This window comes from Phocoena phocoena, chromosome 7 (genome assembly GCF_963924675.1).
Source record: "Phocoena phocoena chromosome 7, mPhoPho1.1, whole genome shotgun sequence".
Lineage (NCBI taxonomy): Eukaryota > Metazoa > Chordata > Mammalia > Artiodactyla > Phocoenidae > Phocoena > Phocoena phocoena.
In genome coordinates this window covers 28,661,795-28,679,165 of record NC_089225.1, presented here as the reverse complement: position 1 = coordinate 28,679,165, position 17,371 = coordinate 28,661,795, and the positions used below count along the sequence as shown (strand labels likewise).

At 37.8% G+C, this 17,371-nt stretch overlaps 1 protein-coding gene across 1 annotated transcript in view; it reads right to left on the bottom strand.

Annotated features, from left to right (window-relative positions):
• ARHGAP15 (Rho GTPase activating protein 15) overlaps nt 1-17,371 on the bottom strand; it is a 630,092-nt gene that overhangs the window by 177,521 nt on the left and 435,200 nt on the right. Inside the window, exon 11 of the mRNA XM_065880510.1 lies at nt 16,530-16,607. Coding sequence (XP_065736582.1) covers nt 16,530-16,607 — 78 coding nt within the window. The remainder of the gene's footprint in view (nt 1-16,529; nt 16,608-17,371) is intronic.

Here is a 17,371-nt window from a genome sequence, read left to right as displayed (position 1 = left end):
AACATCACTCTCCTAAAGTGGATTTACCCAATTCTTTAAAACAAAACATATATTTCTTTTGTTATGTCAAAAGAAACATGTATCAATTGTAGGAAGCTAGTACACAGTTTAGAAAAAAGAAGACAATAAAAGTCACCAGCACCTAGTGACTTTCCAAACATTTTATGCTTTTCTTGCCATTGTTTCTTGAACAGAGTTCAGCAATATGCAATGACACAGTCCATGTCGAGAGTGATCTCTAGCATGTGCAAAAGGCTTTTTCTTTTTAAATGAAATGTCCCAACTCTGGATCTGATCAATATATTAATTAAAATGTATAGAGATTCTATCAGGTGTGAGATATTCTTCAAAGTGAAGTAGGACCGACGGACTTAAAAGATATGAGCTCTGCTCTTAAGAAGTGTTCGGTGTGTTGAGAAGATAAGATAGGCACATAATGTTTGCTAATAATATATGACAATATACACAATATGAGATTTTTGTGAATCGAGTAGTTGAAACTGCAAATATAGGATTTAAAAGGAGCAACAATTTTTGTGCATTGGGGTGATCCAGGGAAAATTTGAGTGACATTTAAATAATCCAAGAAGGACATGAGATTAGCCCTTTCTCAAGTATTCTTTCCTTTTAAAAAACATATACTTCAGGCTTCCCTGGTGGCGCAGTGGTTGAGAGTCTGCCTGCCGATGCAGGGGACACAGGTTCGTGCCCCGGTCCGGGAAGATCCCACATACCGCGGAGGGGCTGGGCCCGTGAGCCATGGCCGCTGAGCCTACGCGTCTGGAGCCTGTGCTCCGCAATGGGAGAGGCCACAACAGTGAGAGGCCCGCGTACCGCAAAAAAAAAAAAAAAAAAAAAAAAAATATACTTCATCCTATATCCTATTAAAATAGATGTCTCCATCAGGATAGTTGTCAGGGACACATTTCGATATAACTTTCATTTCTACAGGCATACATCGAAGATACTGTGGGTTCTGTTGCAGACCACAGCAGTAAAGCGAATACCACAATAAAGTGAGTCACACAGCTTTTTTGGCCTTCCAGTGAATATAAAAGTCATATTTACACTATACTGTAGTCTATTAAGTGTGCAGTAGCATTATGTCTACAAAAACAATGTACATACCTTAATCACAAATAATTTATTGCTAAAAGATGCTAACCATCAACTGAGCTTTCAGTGAGTCATAATCTTTTCTGTTGGTGGAGGGTCTTGCCTTGATGTGGATGGGTGCTGACTGATCTGGGTGGTGGCTGCTCAAGGCTGGGGTGGCTGGGGGCAATCTCTTAAAATATGACAATGAAGTTTGCCACATTGATACTTTTCCTTTTACAAACTGGTTCTCTGTAGCGTGCAGTGCTGTTTGATAGCATTTTACCCACAGTAGAACTTCTTTCAAAATTGGAGTCCATCCTCTCAAACTCTCCCACTGCTTTGTCAACTAAGTTTATGTAATATTCTAAATCTTTTTTTTTTTTTTCAATTTCAACAATCTTCACTGCATGTTCACCAGGAGTAAACTCCACCTCAAGAAACCAATTCCTTTGCTCATCCATAAAAAGCAACTCCTCACCCATTCAAGTTTTATCATGAGATTGTAGCAATTCAGTCACATCTTAGGCTCCACTTCTTTTTTTTCCAATAATGCTTTACTTATTAATTCAGTTTACATACACTGAAGTTTGTTCTTTTTGTTGTACAGATCTGCATTTTTGTGTGTGTGTGTGTGTGGTACGTGGGCCTCTCACTGTTGTGGCCTCTTCCGTTGCGGAGCACAGGCTCCGGACGCGCAGGCTCAGCGGCCATGGCTCACAGGCCCAGCCGCTCCACGGCATGTGGGATCTTCCTGGACCGGGGCACGAACCCGTGTACCCTGCATCAGCAGGCAGACTCTCAACCACTGTGCCACCAGGGAAGCCCGGTCACCTACTTTAAATACAGCAGTGTGTACATGTCAATCCCGAACTCCCTAACTATCCCTGCCCCCACCACCCTTTCCCCCTGGTAACCATAAGTTCGTTCTCTAAGTCTGCATTGACAGAGGAATGGATAAAGAAGATGTGGTACATATATGCAATGGAATATTACTCAGCCATTAAAAAGAAGAAAATAATGCCATTTGCAGCAACATGGATGGACCTAGAGACTGTCATACTGAGCAAAGTCAGTCAGACAGAGAAAGAGAAATATCATATATCGCTTATATGTGGAATCTAAAAAAAAAATGATACAAATTAACTTATTTACAAAACAGAAACAGTCTCACAGACTTAGGCTCCACTTTTAGTTCTCTTGCTCTCTCCACCACATCTGCAGTCACCTCCTCCACTGATGTCTCGAGCCCCTCCAAGTCATTCATGAAGGTTGGAATCAACTTCTGCCAAACTTCTATTGATGTTGATATTTCAGCTTCTTCCCATGAATCACTAATGTTCTTAGTGGCATCTAGAATGGTGAATCCTCTTCAGAAGGTTTTCAATTTACTTGGTCCAAATCCATCAGATGAGTCACTATCTATATAGCTTTATGAAATATATTTCTGAAATAATAAGACTTGAAAGTCAAAATTACTCCTTGCTGCAAGGGCTGCAGAACGGGTGCTGTTAGCCGGCATGAAAACATTAATCTCATTGTCCATCTCCATCAGAGCTCTTGGGTGACTAGGTGCATTGTGAATGAACAGTAATATTTTGAAAGAAATCTTTTTTTCTGAGCAGTAGGTCTCAACAGTGGGCTTAAAATATTCAGTAAACCATGTTGTCAACAGATGTGCTGTCACCCAGGCTTTGTTGTTCCATTTATAGAGCACAGGAAGAGTGGATTCAGCATAATTCTTAAGGACCCTAGGATTTTCAGAATAGTAAATGAGCACTGGCTTCAACTTAAGGTCACTAGAACATTAGCCTCTTCTTATAAGAGAGTCAGCCTGTCCTTTGTAGCTTTGAAGCCAGCATTGACTTCTCTAACTATGAAAGTCCTATATGGTGTCTTCTTCCAATATAAGGCTGTTTCATTTGCATTGAAAATTTGTTGTTTAGTGTAGCCACCTTCATTAATTTTCTTAGCTAGATCTTCTGGACAACTTGCTGCAGCTTCTACATCAGCACTTGCTGCTTCATTTCATAATCTGATGTTATGGAGACAGCTTCTATCCTTAGACCTCCTGAACCAACCTCTGCTAGCTTCAAACTTTTCCTCTGCAGCTTCCTCATCTCTCTCAGCCTTCATAGAATTGAAGAGAGTTAGGGCCTTGCTCTGGATTAGGCTTTGGCTTAAAGGAATGTTGTGGCTGGTTTGATCTTCTATCCAGACCACTACAACTTTCTCTGTATTAGCAATAAGACTGTTTCACTTTCTTATCATTTGTGAGTTCACTGGAGTAGCACTTCTAATTAAAAAAAAATTTTTTTTGCTTTGATTCATAACTTGGCTAACCGGTGAAAGAGGCCTAGCTTTCTACTTATCACAGCTTTTGATATACCTTCCTCACTAAGCTTAATCATTTCTAGCTTTTGATTTAAGTGTTTACTTCAACACTTAAAGGCCATTGTAGGGTTATTAATTGGCCTGATTTCAGTTTTGTTGTGTCTTAGGGAATAGGGAAACCTATGAAGAAGGAGAGAGACAACGGAATAGCTGGTTGGTGGACCAGACAGAACACACACAACGTTTATGGATTAAGTTCACTGTCTTACCTGGGCGTGGTTCACAGCACCCCAAAACAATTACAATAGTAACGTCAAAGATAACTGATCACAGATCACCATAACAATCGTTATAATGAAAAAGTTCGAAATACTGTGAGAATTACCAAAATGTGACACAGAGACACAAGGTGAGCAAATGCTGTTGGAAGAATGGCATGGATAAACTTGGTCAGGGTTGCCACAAACCTTCAATTTGTGAAAAAGGCAGTGTCTATGGAGCGCAATAAAGTGAAGCACGGCTTAACGAGGTATGCGGTAGCATTTTCATTATTTCATGTGATTAACTCATCTCAAGTGAACAGAAGGTCTTGCTTTAAAGATAAGAAAATTGGCCTGTGAAGGCTAAGTAACTTGAGCAAGAGGACACAGTTAATAAGAGGTGATACGGAAACTGATCTAAGTTTTCTAACTCCTGGACATCAGTGTTCTCTTTGCACCTAATGGCCTAAAAGAAATTGTTCAAAAGACACATAGAAAATGAGACAAAGTACAGTAGAACATGGAGTTTACCTCATGTAAACCATTCACCATTATTATATCTTGACTGACCTACTGTAATAATCTCCTAACTGTTCCCCTGTTTCTACTCTTGTCTTCTACAATCTATTCTTCTCATAGCAGCCAGAATGACTTAAAAATAAATACTCATAGCAGCCAGAATGATTTAAAAATAAATAATGTCAGGTCATTTTCTGATTATCTCCCACCTCCCTCTACCCCAGTGAGTTTCCATTGAACTTAGAATGAAAGGCAAAACTTCTTATCTTGATTTGCAAGGGCTTCCCTGGGCTGGCTTTGCCCACCTCTCTAACTTCTGTGTCCTGATGTCATACAAGCCCTCATTCCCTGGGAACAGTTTTCCTCTGCCTGCTCTCCTCTCCCCCCACATCTTTGTCTTCCTGTCTCCTTCCTATCAGGGCAAGTTTCTACTCAGATGGTACCTCCTCAAAGAGATCTTCCCAAATCGTCCAAAATGAGGACCATCTCCCTCATCTCCTTGGTTATCCTCTATTATGTCACCATCTTGACTCTTGACTTGACCTGTAAGCAACTTGTGTATTTGATTATTATCTGTCTCTTGACAACAAAATGTACACTCCACCAGATCCTGATTCCCCTGGGCCCTCCTCAGTACCCAGAAGAGATTCTGACTCATAGGTTTTCAACAGATATTTCTGAATGAATAAATATCCATTTCAAGTTGTCCTTAGGCAAATTAAAGCCCTATTTTATTCCGTAAACTAATTTTCCTCCTTTCCTGATTCTTCTCATATACTTTTCATTTTATAATACTTTTGTGGGGGGGGGGGCATGGTAAGACCAGGAAAGTCCCTTGCAATTTGAGCCTTGCAATTTGAGAGGTAACTTTTGGCAGACTGATGTGGGGCTGGCAGAGCCTTGTGGATAAGCAATATTACTGAGAGGAATCACACTGTGGAAATTTACATAAGCAGATGACAGTCCTGAGTGTGGTCTTACCACCTGGATCGGGAGTCACCAGTTGTTTAGGCAGCCTTTCTTGGCCTATTAGGCCAGGATGTTAGAGCTGGCTATGGTCTTCCATCTTGATAGATGCCTCTTATTTTTTCTTCTTTTTTTTGCCAAGTCTTTCTTATGTGGTCCATGTTGGACAGTCAGATTATGACCACAGGTGGAGATGGGAGGTGGGGAGAAGTTTGTGACTCTCAAATTCTGAAGATTTTTTTTTTTCTTGAGGCTATATTGTATTCTGGCCCTAAAAGCTAAGGTTACCTTTGATTAGGGTCTAACCATCGCTGTGGTCCACATTATTCATTAATTTCCTTATGGAATTCATTTAATATTCAACAAATACTTATTTGAAGGCTATTAAGTGCCAGGTACAGTAAGAACTGGGGATACTTAAGAGACCAAAATAAGCAAGAGCTTGCTTGTATAGAGGCTACAGTGTAGAGGAGAAAGGCAGCCACTGAAGCAACAAATAAAGAAGCAAGGCAGTTTCAGATAGTATGTGTTCTGAAGAAAACAAAACAAATATTGGGGTGGAGAGTGACTGGGTGGGCATGGTGGAGGCATGTTTCAGAGGTGTTAGTCATGGAAGGCCTTGCTGAGAAGATGATTCAAATGTTGAGAAGAGTGAGTCCTGTGGGCGTCTGGAAGAAGCACATTTCAGGTACACAGGAGCAAAAGCCAAAGCCCTGGGAGGAAATGAGCTTGATGTGTCTGAGGAAGGAAGAAAGGAAGGAAGGAGGGAAGGAAGGGAGGAAGGAAGGAAGGAAGGGAGGAAGGAAAGAAGCCAGGGTGGTTGGAAAATAATGAGATGACAGAGAGGTACGTGGTGAGATCAGAGAGGTAGGAAGGAAAAAGAATCTGTGGGGCCTGCAGATCCTAGAATTTTCTTACTAATTTACATTGAATAGACCACCAATCTTCTTGGCTACTGGATTGGAATATCCATGGAAATAGAGGCTCTGTGTCAATGAGAATGTCATTTGTTGTATTCACTGCTATTTCCAGCATCCTGCATGTTGCCTGGCAATAGTAAGAACTTTTTAAGTGTCTGTCAATGAATGAATGATGTAAAAGCCAAAATCTTATTTTATGGAGCTCACCTCTCAGTTCCTTATCAATCCTGATGTGCCAGGACCCTCAGAGAAAAGGAAAGCTGACAGGGATATCTGCCACTCCGTCTCCGGTGGGCCATGGATGTGAGGGCATAGAGAGGATGGGTTTTGAGTTCTGCATGACTCTAAGTCATTCAGATTTTCATCTGATCGTTGCTTCAGCCCCTGCCTTTGTAAATTTTGGATGCTTCTCTTCAGGGAGTTTATGGAGACCCCCCAAAATTTCTTCCTGCCCCTACACCTGTTCCTTTTTCTTTCTAGAAGCAGCTTTGAAGTAATAAGAATACCTTTTTTCCTGTAGCACACTTTTGTTAGGAACTCCTTCTAAACTACATGGAGCACCTTGAAAAAGAGGTGCCATATAAATATATGTGAGTCACCGAAGCCATAATTATTGGCAACAGGGACCTCCTGGGTGAAAACAAACACCAAAGCATACTTTCAAAATTCAAGGCATGGACTTAACAAGAGCAATATAATCAATTTCATTGCTATTTACTCAATTCCTATTTTCTCTCTGCTTAGTCATTTCCAACATTCTGGAGAGCCAAGATGGCAAGCGAAGTTACACCACTACTTCCTATGTTGTGCCTGACTTGCCCAATTGCCAGTGACACAAGGTAAACCATCTCTCCTCAAGCTCTGTCTTACTGAGGCAGAGAATGGGAATACAGGATTTTTCACTCTTTATTTCTGTCCCATGATTTTTTTTACACAGTCTAAAATTGTGTTAATTTATAGGAGTCTGGGAGAAAATAAATGTGAGATACAGCTTGAGTTTTCTTTACTGAGACATCCAAGAAGTAGAACCTAACACAATGTACCGATGAGACCATTTGATAGAGAGTTGATTTGTTTAAGAAGCTCATCATTCTCTTATTTTGTTGCAACAAAACTTTAACCCATAAACAGTAGTGGGCACTTTGTTGTATTGGGGATACAAAAATGAATCAAACTTACTACCCTTCATGAAGTCACAGGCAGTTAGGGGTTATTTATTGAAAGGACATTTTAAAATGAAGTTTCCTTTTATAAAAGAGTCCCACAGACTGGACACCAAGAATGTATAGTATTATAATGAGAAGAAGTGGTTTTTGGTTCTTTGATGTTAAAAAGAAGAAAATGAGAGAGCTGCTCCCTCCCCTACAGTAAATTAAATCCAGCAACGAGCAATATATTCTTTGGAGTAAGTTTAAAATGGGTTCACCGTCTGGCTTCAAAACATAATAACTTTGTAACCTTAGGAAAGTTACTTAAACTTTCTGAACCATGATTTTCATGTGTGAATAATGTGGATAATAAAGTTTATCTACCTTCAAACTTTTACGAGGGTTTGAGATAACTCTAACTTTGCATACCTGCCACGTAGCAGATTCTCAATTAAATGCTAGCTATCATCAGCATCAGTATTATTCTGTTACATTTTAAAATATTATTTACTCTTTATTTTTGCTAGCAATTCCTTAGGTTAAACAACTTTCTTTTTCATTTATTCCGAAATCTATAATATTGGAAAAGGATTGCAGCTGTGAAAAATGTCAGCAATTTTAATCATATGAATAATATACGTGTTATATTCATGACATTCATTTCTTAGTTTTATTCCAAATCATGACTCAGAGTTCATAAAAGTTAGTTAACATTATTATATCAATCAACAGTCAAAAAGAAAACTTCTCATCACTAGAAAATTGGTTAACAAAAAAGGGTTCATAGTCTATTCCTGTTTTCCTCAAACATAAACTTCACATATCTTATGGCTTGTAGGTCACATCTCCTCTAAATAGCCAGAATAAAAGTAGCTGGATACCGTGCAGGAGTTCCTACACCTGGCTACGCACTTGAGTCACCTGTAAAGTTTTTCTTAAAAAATGCATACTTAGAGCTCTAACCTCAGGTTTTTACATCAGAGTTTTTATGACTGAGCTCCAAAAATCTTTATTTTTAAAAAGTTCCACTACTTGATTCTCATGGCAGACAGACTTTAAAGTGATCCCTGATTCTCTCCTCTTCCTTGTATTCATGCCTTCTGTAATCCCCTCCTCTAGGGCATGCATACAAACTGTGACTTGCTTCTAACCATCAGCATGCCCCAAAGGTGCTGAGTTATAACCTTCATGATATCTCACAAAAGATTATAACCTTGCTTTAGCTACTGGTCTATATCCCTTGCTGCTTTGATGAAGAAAGCTGCCATGCTGTGAAATGGCCTATGGAAATGTCCACAAGGACTTTGGCCAACAGACAGTAATGTTGAGACGTTAAGTCCAACAACTCACAAGGAATTAAATCCTGCCTACAATCATGGGAGCTTGGAAGCAGACCAGTCCCCAGGTGAGCCTCCAGATAGGACCCACCCCTGGCTGACACCTTGATTGTAGCCTTATGGAGAATTCAGCTAATCCATGCCCAGACTTTTTTTTTTTTTTTTTACATCTTTATTGTAGTATAATTGCTTTACAATGGTGTGTTAGTTTCTGCTTTATAACAAAGTGAATCAGTTATACATATACATATGTTCCCACATCTCTTCCCTCTTGTGTCTCCCTCCCTCCTACCCTACCTATCCCACCCTCTAGGTGGTCACAAAGCACCGAGCTGATCTCCCTGTGCTATGTGGCTGCTTCCCACTAGCTATCTATTTTACATTTGGTAGTGTATATATGTCCATGCCTCTCTCTCGCTTTGTCACAGCTTACCCTTCCCACTCCCCATATCCTCAAGTCCATTCTCTAGTAGGTCTGTGTCTTTATTCCCATCTTACCCCTAGGTTCTTCATGACTTTTTTTTTTTTTTTCTTAGATTCCATATATATGTGTTAGCATACGGTATTTGTCTTTCTCTTTCTGAGTTACTTCACTCTGTATGACAGACTCTAGGTCCATCTACCTCACTACAAATAACTCAATTTCGTTTCTTTTTATGTATGCCCAGACTTCTGACCCACAAAAACTGGGAGATAATAAATGTGTGTTGCTTAAGCAGCTAAGTTGGTGGTAATATTGTTAGGCAGCAGTAGATAACCAATAAAATTCTGAAATATAGTCAGGGTTGGGAACCAGTGCTTTAAAGCTTGGTTAGAGCAGAAGTAAGCTTGGTGTATTTTTCCACTAATTTTTAATGACTACACATTAATTCTTATGGTGATGATAATGATTGATGATGATGATGGATTTTTATAAATATCCTTAGGGTTTTGCTTGAAGATTGGCAGTGGCACAACTCTGACAGATTTAGTTTCTGGACTCAATTTCTTGACCCAATGGAAAAGCCACAACTAAACTAGGCCCTAAAATTTCAGTAGACTTCTCTCCTCCTCTCCAATGAACATGAGGCTAGTCTTTTGGAATCTGGAATCACCCAAAAGTCTATGGATAAGATAAAGCCAACCCAGATTTCCTATGAATTTGGCTAGGAATGAGACAAATCACTGGATAGCAGGGAGTCTCCAAAGAAAAATAATCCTATTATAATCAGAGAAAACTCAACCATGTGGAAGCTAAAAGCCATATTTGATTATTAATATTTAGTATCATGCTATTATTAACACAACTAAGTAATATTGATCTGATTTCATGTCACCACTTGTCATCTTAATTAAAGTTAATACTGATGATCCCTTGGCTGATTCAGAATTCTTAAAGTCCTAACATTTTCATTATTATTCCCATTTTGGAAATGAAGAGTCTGTGATTCAAAGGGGTTAAAATAGTTTCCATTAGACTAACGAATAGCTCAGAATCAAGATAAGGAGGCAGTTTCATCGATGCTTATCCAGTGCTCTTTCCCCACTAGATGGTCTCTGTCTTTGATTGTTTCACCACACAGTTAAGTCAGTTCCTTATTGCTTGGGATGTAATGAATTATAAAATATAGTCCACAATAAATGGATGGTATAATTTGCTTTAACATAAGTGGCCAGAATTTGTTTACTTTAGAGACCATATTCAGAAAGTTGTTATTTGAATATTACATGAAACTAAAAACTATATAAATATATATGTACGTGAAGAGCTTATTGTTTTGACCTCTGTGTTTACCATTATTTACTAATGACAAATACATTTTCTTAAGCAGCTAGAAAGCAATACAAGTCTTTGAGCTCTCTGACTCAACGTAGCTAAAAAAATGAGGTCTAAGAAAGTTTCCAAAGCCCTGAACGATGTTAGAGTCTGGCCCTTTTATGATCAAGTGATCTTTTCAGCTTTAATGGGAAAAATAAATCACTGTTAAAAGATAACCTTGTCACATGGAAGCCAGAAAGGTGCAATATCAATGATTCAACTTTCCAAAAACTGCCCTGTGGAATCGGATAAAGCAAATAACACAGTTTGTTTTGTTGTTGCTGTGGTTGGCAGTGAGAGGGAAGTAAGCTTAAGGAAATACCTCGTTTTAAAAATAATAAGAGGGCAATATAAACTCACTTAATAGAAAAATGAATGGACTTGATGCAAGGTCTATTTTATGAGAACAGAACTAGAAGTTTTGAAATCCTTTTCCAGATCTTTTCCTGTTTCATACAATTGCTTATTTCATGGTGAAACTGCCAATTGTTCACATTCTTTCTCGCTTTCCTCTTCATTTATTCAATTTTTAATGCTGTAAATAATATGAAAAGCACTGGGATAGCTACTGAAGTTAATGCTTTGCTTTCTTTGCTTTGTGGTACAAATCTATAAAAAAGTAGTTTAGATATAGTTGGCAACACAAAATTGTTTCTCTAATGGTTTATTTTCAATGGAGCTTATTCTTAGCATGTTCAAAATAAGCAAGTTCATCTCTTTAAGCCAATACTTAATTTGGATCATTATGTCAATAAGATCTGGATAAATAAAGGTATGCAAAGTACAAGACTGTAAATTAATGGGAAAAAATCCTCTTCCATTTTAAAATAACACACACACAATCGTATGAACACACACGTACACACACCCACATACCCAATTAAGATTCTTGGCCATGTAGATTTATGGCATTTATATATTTTGTTCCTCCGGGTGTGAAAAAGTGAAGGAGGGTGTCCCTAAGAATGTTCCTTTAAATTATTTTTCTATATATGGAAAACATGTCTAAAATCCTGGTAAGAAGTAACTTCCTCCAGTTCAGAGAAATGCTTAGAGGGAATATTTGTTATTGTGTGCTAAGAAACACCAGTTTGGAAAATTCCCAGTCAGTTCTTCCTTTACTGCCTCAGATTCCTCCCATTGGCTTATGGGCTTGGAAAGCTTCACAGTTAATATCTTCCAAAAAGGATGCCAGTCTTCCTTGTCCCTGTTTTAAAGGGTGAAAGAGAACATTTAGATGTTCTCTTTGTAATACCAAAGAGAGTCTGAACTGAATTTGGAGTTTGAACAATAAGCTAGATGGGCAGCTCAAGGCAGAATTTTGATGTCAGGAGGGGGGATTCAGACTGGTGAGACTTCTAAGACCCGCTGTCAAAAAGTTCTCAAGACAAAAAAAAAAAAAAAAAAAAGTTCTCAAGACAGTTATGCAGCATCCTCAGGGCTAAAGTTTGTCCTCTGTAAAAGTACCCCACACAAGAGAACCATCACGTCACAGATCATCCCAAAGAATCGACACAGTCTCACAGGCTGATGACAAGTTGACATCTAAGGTCACAGACTAGTTTTCTTTGGGGATGCCCTCATAGAATGGAAGAGCAGCATCAGCAAAATGTCACTGAAAGCTGTCACCAAATACAACAAACAAGGCAGAGCAGCGCTCAGTAATGCACCAACAGCCCAGTAAATCTAGAGTCTTCAATGCCTTTCCTGAAGGTTGCAACAGAATATTGTGTCAAAGTAGTTTCTCGGTCCAAGCATAGATACATGAAGCCCTACAGAGAATGGCAGTGCCTGGCTTCTTCCTAACTATGGCATTTGCTGTTTTCCCAGGCATTTCTCTTTCTTGAAAAGTTTTAGCCAAACTCCTATGACAGTACTTGTCACTTAGAGAAAACAGAAAGAAAGTCACTAACAACTGGGTACAGCACGAAAAGACTGAGCTCCACTTTTCTAAGGAGGTAATCAACAATCAATGAACAGGAAATGTCAAATCAGGCAGTGGTTTTTAGCATAGGGTCTGAGACAGAGAGACCTGGGATCTAGTCCTAGCTCTTTCACTTATTACTTTATGACCTTAGGACATTATTTAACATTTCTGAGCCTCAGTTTCCTCAACTTTAAAATGGGAGCAGTAATAGAACACATTCTATGGGATAGCAGAAAGGATTAAATTAAATGATATAAGTAAAGCGCTTGGTACAGTGCCTGGCACATAATAAATTATGAAAATATGTTCGCTACTTTTACAATAATAATAATTATTATCATCTTCATTACTAGTTATAATTAGGAAATACTTTTCAAAAGTGATCACTTTGAATTTAATTTGCATGCCATCTGATCTGGAAGTATAATAAGGGTATCCAATGCCTACTGATTTAGTGAGTCAAACAGAAAACCAAAACAAATTGAATCATTCAACTGGTGTATTTAGAATTGCTGATGATTATAGCATTCAAGAAAGTTAGTGAAATACATAAATTGCAATTAAACTGTTCTTGAAAATCCCCAAAATCGTTTTCATTTGTCTAGTCCAATGGTGGGTAGGGCTTGTTCATTTTAAAAACTGTACGTTTAGAACCTTCTGAAAAGGAAACATTGTGGAACGTGAACATGGAGGAGATAAAAGGTGTTGATACAAAGAGGGTGTGCCAAAACCAGGTATGTTCCATCTCTGAATACAATGCATTGCATTCACATATTCCTTTATGCTTTTCAAGGAATCACCACTGCACTGCCACTTCATTGCACACACTCACACACACACATACACACACAGAGGGGAGACCACAATGTACACACTCAGTCTCTTTGTATCCAGCACTGATTCTCTCCCATATCAGCTCTGCTGTCAGCAACCAGCATGCAGATGGAGGGGAAGGTATGGTGTTGGAACAAATGCTACAGGTCCACTCCTGAAAATTTCATTCACGGGATAATCTGATTAGCAAAATTTGAGAGAGGATGGTATACGCATATCTTTTATCATCTAATTCAAAACAACTCCACAACACAGCTTGGACAACATACTAGTATCAAAGGTTCTAATATAGCATAATTTGTGTTGAGTGTGTTGCATTCTGACAGTGGTATAAACCAGAGAGACAGTTTACTGACAATTCTGTGCTACCAGATACCAACTCAGGCCTCTGTCCAGCTTTACATTGTCAACTCTCATGGAAACATGAGCAGTTACACAGCCCCAGAGGATGCTGAAGTTTGGATTGCAAAAGATGAGATGGACAGATTTCATATTCTCACTGCAGATTTTTTTTTCTGCCTTTTCAGACTGCTGACCATAATTGTTTTTAAAGGCAGGAAATGCAACTAGTGTTTGTTTCTAGCATGGCTTCTGTTTTGAGATTTCTTCTTTGTAGAAGAAATGTGTTGCCCACCTGTCTAGAATCCCAATCAGGATATGGTTTCAGTATGAAATATATTACAAGAAGGATTTTAGCTGGTTATAAACAGGAATGGTTATAAAAAGCTGGGGTATTTTATCCAATTTTTATCCACAGTGGGGTACTTTGGTTCAGGCCAATGGCCAATATGAATACATAAGGTAATGTTCAGTTCTGTTTTTTGCCCAGGAGGGACAGTAATTCTGAAAGACAACGGTGCACATTAGTGAGCAAACAGATTCTAGGTTATAGAGATGTTCAGAAATAAGAATCGTGTGGCCACTGGCCAAAAGCACTGCAGTTAACACTTAAAAGTATGGTTCAACCCAAGCTGAGCTGCTGGAGAGGTTAATGATTCTCTGTATTAATACTTCTACTATTTGCAACACACACACACACACACACACACACACACACACACTATACAACAGATATTAAGAGCTCCCTGTATGGAGGCTCCAGAGCTACTGGTGGTGAGTGAGGGAAGATATAAGGCTAATTTAAATCCTACCTTTTTAGGTGTATAGAGATTTATGGAAGAGACACATATTTCAACCAATATCCTCTTTTTTTATTCCAAGACTTTCAAATTTTAATGTTTGTGAAATATAATCACTGAATACATTTGATAAAATTCTCTTTAAAAGATGGCATTAAATCTCTGGGTCTTATAATAGATGGAATTTTAGAAGTTAGATGTGTCTGTATGAATGCAAATTTAACTACCCAGCGTAATGGGCACACAGAGAAGGAATCTGACTGAGGGATGTTGCAGGCTCCCTGGAGAAAATTATTTATAATCTGGGCCTTGAAGAATAAGGAGAAATCTAACCAGGCAGGAAGATTTTGTATGTGGGATGGGAAGGAAAATATAGGAGAATATTGAAAATAGATGGAAGAGACTATGCAAAGGCATTAAGAAATACAACAGTATGTAAATAAGGAAGCACAGTTAGGAATGTATCATGAAGGAAATTCAGAGGACCTGCAGTCAGCTAGAAGTAGCTGGGAAGCCAGATTATGTAGACTTTGTGTAAATTCTCCTGAAGGTAATGAGACATCATTGACTTTTTTTTTTTTATCATTGACTTTTTAAGTGAAAGGGAAACTTAGATGTACTGAACAACTACCATGAGTCTGTTACGTTACTAAGGGAATACTACACACCATCTCATTTCATTCTCAAAAATATTTCCAAGGCACTTCCATCCTGTTTTTACTGATAAGAAACAGAGCATAAGGGAGTTAAATAAGATGCCAAGGACACAAGGAGACAGTGTCTGGGTTTTACTCCATGTGTCTAATTCTAAACCTGTGAGCTGTCTGTAACACCATCTCAAGATGTTTTAGTCTGTTTTTCTTTCAACATTTCCTAATTTTTATTTTAAAAATTCACTGTCTTTTTTAGAGAAGTTTTAGGTTTACAGAAAAATAGAAAATACAGAGTTCCGACATACTCCCTCTTATGACTGACCACTCCCCCCAAATTTCCCCTATTAGTAACAACTTGCATTAGTGTAGTACACTTGTTACAATTGATGAGCCAATATTTATAAGTTTTTATTAACTAAAGTCCATAGTTCACATTTAGGTTCACTCTTAGTGTTGTATATTATATAGATTTTGACAAATGTATAATGACATATGTAATGGCATGTATCCACTATTACAGTATCAAACAGAATAGTTTCATGGTCCTAAAAATCACCTGTGCTTATTCTTCCCCCTCTCCCCTCAAATCCTTTGCTATCACTGATCTTTCTACTATCTCCATAGTTTCGCCTTTTCAAAAACGTCATATAGTTGAGACAACAGAGTATATAGCATTTTCAGACTGGCTTCTTTCACATAGCAATATGCATTTAAGTTTCCTTGAATTCTTTTCATCACTTGATAGCTCATTTCATTTTATCATTGAATAATATTCCATTTTATGGATATTTATGGTTTGTTTGTCCAGTCACCTATTGAAGGATATCTTGGTTGCTTTCAAATTTTACCAATTACGAATAAAGCTGCTGGAAATACTGTGTGTAGTTTTTTGTGTGGACGTAAGTTTTGAACTCATTTGTGTACATACCAAGGAGCACAACTGCTGGGTAATAAGGTAAGAATATGGTTATTTTCATAAGAAACTGCTAAGCTATTTTCCGAACTAGCTGTACTATTTTCCATTTCTACCAGCATGAATGAGAGTTCCTGTTGCTCCACATCCTTGTCAGCATTTGTTGTTGTCAGTGTTTTAAATTTTAGCCATTTTAATAGGCTTGTAGTAGTACTTCATAGTTGTTTTAGTTTGTAATCCTTTGATGATATTTGTATTTCCTAATTTTTAATTCTTTTACTTACCTATTATATATTTTTCTAACATCTGTGATCTTGACTCTTACATTTTCCACCATTCATTTATTTATTCATTTATCAGCATATATTGTGTATTATATACCAGTAACATTTTTCAAAGCTAGTTTATTTTTTCCTTTTATTATTCTCTTCTTCATTTTTAGTTTATCATATTTCACTTGTTATTTATTTCACACAACAAAATAGTCTCTCTCTTTATTCTATTTACCTCCAAGTAAACTGGCTATCTTTTACTTCTCTGGTAATAATTGTTTAATTTCTTCAAATTTCTCTTTCTCCCTTCAAAGCCTTTATCAGTATATATTCATAATACATAGGCAGAGAGTGTGAAATGTTGTTGGAGATGAAACTACTTGTAAAAAGCTCTGAACTGAAGAAATCACTTACCTTGGTTGACAATAAATCTTAACTTCTGTATTGTTGCTAGATTGCCACTAACTCGATATATTCCATCAACATCTAGACCTGAAAACAAAAGGGCATGTTTTATATTCACTCATATAAAAACTGAGATGGCAAAAGATAATAGTAATAATAATTATGGGAAGGTAGTAAATCACCACCAACTCTCTCTTCCTCACAGAGAAAACAAATTTCTATGTCCTACACCAAGCAATCTTCAATATTTTAATACAAGCAAACTAATCATTAAGTTCAGTAACAGTTAATCATCAACAAACTTGAGTGTAGTTGAACCATAAAACAGCAGTAGGGAGCATGGGATTTCACAGTATAGTTGAGATTCATTCCCCCAAAAAAGACAGGAATCAAACTTGGGGTGGAGTAGGGAGAAGAACCTTCATGTAGATATGTATTATTGCCCCTTGTTGGAAAGATAAATAACCCAAAGTGCTTGTGAAGTCTTCTTTCCTTAAAATCTCCTTCCCTCCCTCCTTCCCTCCCTCTCCTTTACTCCCTTCTCACTTCTCGTCTGTCTCCCTTTCTTCCCTCTTTCCTATTCTTATTCTATTCTGTTTTATTCTATTCCTAGGGATTCCAATCCATTTCCATTGTTTCATTCTCTTTTCCTGCAATTACTATAGCATAACATATATTGGTCTGATTATTTGAAACTACAGAATGAAAATTCTACTACGGATGTATAACTACTTTGAAAATCTCTAGTGTATTGTAGATAATGGGGTGCTCCATTATGGAGGGAAAAAATAAAAAGAAATCTTTGACAAGATGGTGACATTAGTTCCAGATTATTTTAAAACTAGTTATCT